We start from the raw sequence: 6,173 nt of genomic DNA, 5'->3' as shown, positions 1-6,173 counted from the left end.
GTATGATAAGGTATTAATAATCCTTATTTAAGCCAAGCGCTACCTGCTAGCAGCCTGCATCGTATCGGCGCTCATAGCCTCACACCACACAGCAGCAGCTGGAACCAGAATGACGTCACACGGGCTTTTCCCAGCATTCATACTTAGCCGTCGCGTTTTCGCGCGCTTTTCATTTAACCACGAAAAATAGATAGCGACATTTAAAAATCTAAAAAAGTGAAATACGTACTCCAGGAGTAATAATAATTCGATTTAGGCAATAAAAAAAAATAGGAAACCACCCTAATATTACCTTCTGAATTATTAGCACCAAAGTTGTTTCATGGCTCAACATAGGTAGGAATTGGTCACGAGAAGGAAAGGATGCAATGCCTTTTGTACATCAGTAATTCTTTCAAAGCTACCTGAAAATTTTCTTCCATAAGAGTCATATCCACAATAAGTTTTCCATAGGGTATTTTTTATTGTTGTGATGCTGGAAGACAAGATACACCACAATATAGAGTTCAAAAATCAAAAAATAAATTTGTGAAATATAATGTAAAACTTGAGTACATAATAAATCTTTATATTTGACAAACATAAACAAAAGAGCATATAAAGTATTGGTTTGTTAAAATAACAATAAAATCGTTTGCATAAATATCGATTAACAATTCAAATGAGTATTTAATGACGGTGCTACATCTAATATACAACAATGGCAACTTTTGAAATATTTAGAGCTAATGCTATATACTTAATATCTTTCTTCACAAAATTTACTCCCAACAATTAATTATTCACAGTTCTGTATGTACAAAAGCAAGTAAAAATTACTTAGGCATAAAATTAAATCATTAATATCCAAATTCTTTGGTATGGCCAATTCTCAAATAAAATATAATGTATACCTTCACCTCTGTGCTCCCATACAGGATGCATAGTGGTGCTGTGTGATCACAGGTACTTCACTTACCCTCACTGGTCCCAGAAGTGAGATAACATTTTCTGGTAAAGTAGAAACACAACAAACTTAACAAGCATTTGTAAAATTACATTGCATGCTTGCAGCTGCAATAATTCACAGTACTCAAGAATTAACATGCCAATTAATATATTACAATCAACAAGGAATAAGATGATTTGATGAATTGTGAGACAGGTTCTTTATGAGGCTGACTGAACGTTGGGGGGTAACCCCAACCTCGCTAGCACCATCTCCTTACGCAGGCGAGTGATTTCCCAGAACGTTTCGTGAGCTAATTGGTGGAAAAAGAATGAAAGAGAATTAATACTTAAAATGAAAGTAACCTGAGCATTTCACGCAAACTTCAGTGGCCAGTTTAGAGACGGTGTTCATTTCCGTGATAATATAATACCAATTTTTGATGAAAACATTTCTCATTGTATGCATATAGAAAGCAAAAAGTCCATTCCAAGGATCAAATATGAAAACCAAATGAAATTGCAACAACAGAACATCAATCCTTATTGTGATACATATAGGTAGAGGTCCGTGAATTTCGCGAGATGGGATATCACGAAATAACACGAAAATTTGATTGAAATGGGGCCGGATTAAAATGTGTGCTGTCAACTGCGCGATTTGATTCGTTTAAAGACATCCATAGACACGTATGGTTATTTGAAAGCACGAAACGTTAGCTGTGGGGGAAGGAAGGAACAGAAAGGATAGGAGGAGAGGAGGCTCTCCTTATTAGTGGTCGGATATTCGGCTCTCCACAGAGCTACAATGCAAAAAAAAATCATTTCGACATTGGCCAAATCAAATATCTAATTCTTCAGGTGAGAAAGCGTCTCATTCTAGATGTTTCAGGATTGATAAATGGGAAATAATTTTTCAAGTTTCTTTGAATCTGATTATGATTTGTTAAGTGTGCTTCTTTCACTGCCTTTCCTGACCGATTGGCAACAGCTGTAATCAAAACTAAGTGATTTTGATGTATCTAGCAGCAGTCCCACCTTCCCTGAACACCTGGGTGAGGGGTATCGAAAGGAAACCCATGACATGAAACATTTCGGCCAATTTGTAAGTTGTACAGTACTATGGTAATACCTTAGCTACCCAGCACTCAGTTTGAAAACACCATTGTAGCAGGTTGTGTTTTGCGGTTGGACTTTTTTTTAATCGTAGTTCCAGCTTTAAATATCAAACGAAGGATAGGAATTTTAAAATGCCAAAAGCTAGTGATAATGTTCATACCAGGGCAAGTATATTCAGCTGAGAGGATTTTATGTGAAAGACAGAGTATTACTGTGCAAAGTTTGTGATAAAAGATTTTAATTTGAAAGATGTGACACTTTGCTAAAGAACATTAGTAGCAATACACATAAACGTGCGAAAGAAAGGGGACCCACAAAACGACAGCTATCATTTGAACACACAGTCACTCAGTCAAAGAAAGCAAAGGAGGAGCTTGTTGTTGCTACTACAGAAGCATTTTTAAAGGCTTCATTTAGTGTAGAGAAACTTGGCAATCCAAAAATTCTGGAATGGCTCTCGAAGTATACACATACAAGGTAGTGGGGATTTGCCGTTCGCCGATCGTATTTGCCAAGACTACATACTTGATCCATTCATATACCTTGAAACAATATAACTTGAGCCATTTCCTTCATTTTGTTTAGTCAGAAATTTTGTACAATCGAAATTGTGTTAAATGTTATGTAAAATGCTTAATAAAAGTATAAGTATTCATGAAATGTGTGCCATGTAATAATAAAATGCCTACAAACATGGGAAAATTGTAGCATTATAATAATACCACCATGATTTTCTATAGCACCGAAATCACATGATTTTATAACTAATTTTAGCAAAAAATAAAACTACTTTCACGGACCTCTAGATATAGGTTGTGTGTTGGTAAATTAAAGGCCAGCTCTGAATGAGCCTAATTGATGGAAGACCAGCAGTTTTTCATCTATAGGTATTATTAATTTTTAAATCTAATTAAAAAAGCCGTCACTATTAAAAAGTAGTTTTCCATGCAACATTAATGAAGAGATACTTGACCGGAACTTATAAACCACTCATAATGAGTTCTGATTTACTGAGAAAGCAGAAAAAAATATTTTTCAGCGATGAATTTCAAGAGGATATATGTTAGTAAAATAATGTATGCCCCGTTATACTTTCAGGATTGCTGGGTAATACTTGTTTTCCGAGCGAAGTTTCTCCTCCCATTCCCACAAAGGAAGTCTTGAAATAGGATGAACTTATTCTAACCATTCTGCACTATATCAACATACAATTAAAGGCTAAAAATTTTCTCATGATAAATTAATAATTAAATTTCTAATAATTGATTAATTAAGACATTAACTGACCACAGTAGTCTCAGTACACTGATCTTGGAATGGGCTGGCACTCAATGGCTAGGGAATAAGTATATAGACCTTTTTCAGATGGCTTAATATCAAGAGATACAAAGGTGAAATTTTACTGAATGCTAATTCCAATGGACAATTTTGCAAAATCAACACAGCTCTCTGTGGAATGTGGTAGGACAATTCATATTAAGCGCTTCCATGAGAGAACTTATACTGTTTTGTTAAAAGCAGGGGCAGCTTAAGGTCTTCGATATGGAGGAGGTAGTTCAATTGGCAAATGGAAGGAAATCCAGGTGGCAGCACTAAGTTAGGTGTCATGGCCGAATAGGGAGGATCGCCCACTTTAGTACGTTTGTTTGTGTGGAACGATAACCTGCGAATACCCGAGTTTTATGTTCTTATTGAAAGCGTCATTGTTCTTATTGACAATTGCATCTGGAAGGGAATCCAGGTGACAGCACTAAATTCGGTGTCATGGCCGAATATGGAGGATCGGATGCATTAGTAAGCTTGTTCGTGTGAAACGTTAGCCGGCCAGCACTATACCGTTTAGCCGAATATCAATGGCATTATGATGAAAAACTTAGAAGGAAAAGTTCATGAGCAACAAAATGTGCGGTGTTTATGATTGCACCGACCAGTGTGAGACAAAAGCTATCTCTCTACATAGATTCCGCAACACCCCTAATTTGGGAAAGAAGTGGGAGCACGTCATGAGAATGGGCAAGAGTGAGCTAGCATGCTAGTTTTATTTAAGAAAAAAACAAGAATGGGTCATAGAGAAACATATGAAGGCATGACACCTTCATTGTATCATTTAATGCCTACTTAAAAATTGTTCGCGTAAGTGTGGAGGTGTCAGAGGATGAGATGCAGACGGAAAGAAGGTTGAACAAACTTGCAATAACTATCAATGAATTTTCAGATATCCAATAAGCCAGGAAAGTTAAGGTTGGGGAAATGATTCGAATCGCGACAACTGAGAATTATATGAATATTCCCGGCCGACTACCCACCAATTGCCGGGACTAAGTCTGCTTGAGACAAGTAATTTCTCCCAAAGTCGCACAAACGTTTCCCAGGCGATCCCCCCCACGATCGCCGGGACATCTTCCGCCCGGGGGCCCGTCAAAACCGGGTCGGCCCTTAAAACATCTGTCTCTTTCTCATTCAATAACTAGGCCCTGCTCTTCCGAATACGATGCGGTGCGAAACCCCGACGTTTCTAAGGCCTGCGTGCTTCGTTGGGTTAAAGGATTTCTCGAGTCGCTTTGCCCAAATGGCCAAAATTCCGGGGCCGAGGCACGGAGACCCTCGCGCGACCCGTCTCGCCACTTCCCCATCGATCTTCGCTAGCCGGTGAGAGTCGAGTGACTCCACATAGCAGTCAAAACGCCAATGCAAGGGGAATTCCACTCACGACCACACCGACGTCGAATTCCCTTAAGAAGAATAGATTATTGAGGACGGATGGCTTATGTGAGTAGATGCCTATCATATTGTTTGATGATTTTAATAATGATATATCTCTTGTAATGATGGTGGATAAAATCGTCAAACAATACACACGAAAACGGAAAAAGAAGCACCAATTTTCTTCTGAAAAGCTTGTATCTCATGTGACATGCCATTAATAACGCTTGTTTGTATGCTAAAGCCCATTGCAAGAACCAAATACTCCAACAGTGCTTCAACCATGACAGGTTACAGCATTCCACCTCATAGCCCTCAACGAGGGACCTCTTGATGTCTCTATTGAACTCCAAAACGTCAGATGTGGAGAAAATTACTTCATCCATTATTCACAACTGAGATTTACCATATACAACAGTATTCGCTTCACAAAATTGCTGAAAACACATCCGTTTCGCACACCGCTAGGCTGTAGCATTAGTAAACAAACCGGCCGATCCTCCATGTCTCATTTCTGAAATTGGCCACCAGATGTCAGTTACTTTGATTCCTGTTGCCAATAGTATCATAGCACCATGGGTGGTATGCAATGATATCTGTACCTCTCAGTGACAATGCCTTCATTTCAGCTAGATGTAGACAACTGACTTTTAGATATTCATCAATGATTTTTAAACATTGTTTTTTAAACTGGTGAAATGACAACTTTGATTATAAAGCCACCTTATAGACTGCAATCTTTTCAATTTTTCCCTGGCATTATGGGAGGGGGAAAGGGATGCCACCCACCACTAAAGATGAGGTAAAAAAAACAATAACTAAAAAAAAAGTATAACACTTCCTCAAACAAACATTGGCACATGGTAATAATGCAGAATATAAACCCTACACGATGGAAGCTTCACTGAAATTCTACAAATAAACTTGATAACAGAAAAACATTTGATCTCAAAGTTATACAGATTTTTAGAGATAACCTTACCTGAGCTCTTGACTAAGCCTCTCTCTATGTATCTTAAATAGTTAAGAAAGTCACAAACAGCAATTATCTGCAAGAAAAGAGAAATAAATATGAATTTTCCTTTGGTCATAATGTTATGCTTGCCTCCAAGTGGTGAAACATGTTGCAATAATAATGTAGTTTAGTGGAAAAGTATTAATATAATTATAAATTACTTCCGTGAAGCCTGAACTAGTTAAAAACATGATTTACAGAAACTTTTCTCTATAAGCATTATTTCTGGTTTAATCATGACGTCAAATTCAATTACAATGGAGGTCCATTACAACAAGAACTGAAGATCCCCAGAAAATCACACGTTATAACCATTGTCTATAAAAAAACATGTCATTGCAGCACAAAAAGTAGAATACATATTTGCATTATTCATTCAGAAGTAAATGCATCGATATTTCAGTGCTGA

General features: G+C 37.4%; 1 protein-coding gene across 1 annotated transcript in view; it reads right to left on the bottom strand.

Moving 5' to 3' along the window:
• Positions 1-439: 439 nt before the first annotated feature.
• LOC124162851 (guanine nucleotide exchange factor for Rab-3A-like) overlaps positions 440-6,173 on the bottom strand; it is a 60,997-nt gene continuing 55,263 nt past the window's right edge. Inside the window, exons 8-9 of the mRNA XM_046539525.1 lie at positions 5,732-5,798; positions 440-1,241 (exon numbers count right to left, since the gene is read on the bottom strand). Coding sequence (XP_046395481.1) covers positions 1,150-1,241; positions 5,732-5,798 — 159 coding nt within the window. The 3' untranslated portion in view covers positions 440-1,149. The remainder of the gene's footprint in view (positions 1,242-5,731; positions 5,799-6,173) is intronic.

This window comes from Ischnura elegans, chromosome 7 (assembly GCF_921293095.1).
Source record: "Ischnura elegans chromosome 7, ioIscEleg1.1, whole genome shotgun sequence".
NCBI classification, from domain to species: Eukaryota; Metazoa; Arthropoda; class Insecta; order Odonata; family Coenagrionidae; genus Ischnura; species Ischnura elegans.
The sequence above is the reverse complement of the archived record's forward strand: the minus strand, read 5'-3'. Positions and strand labels throughout refer to the sequence as shown.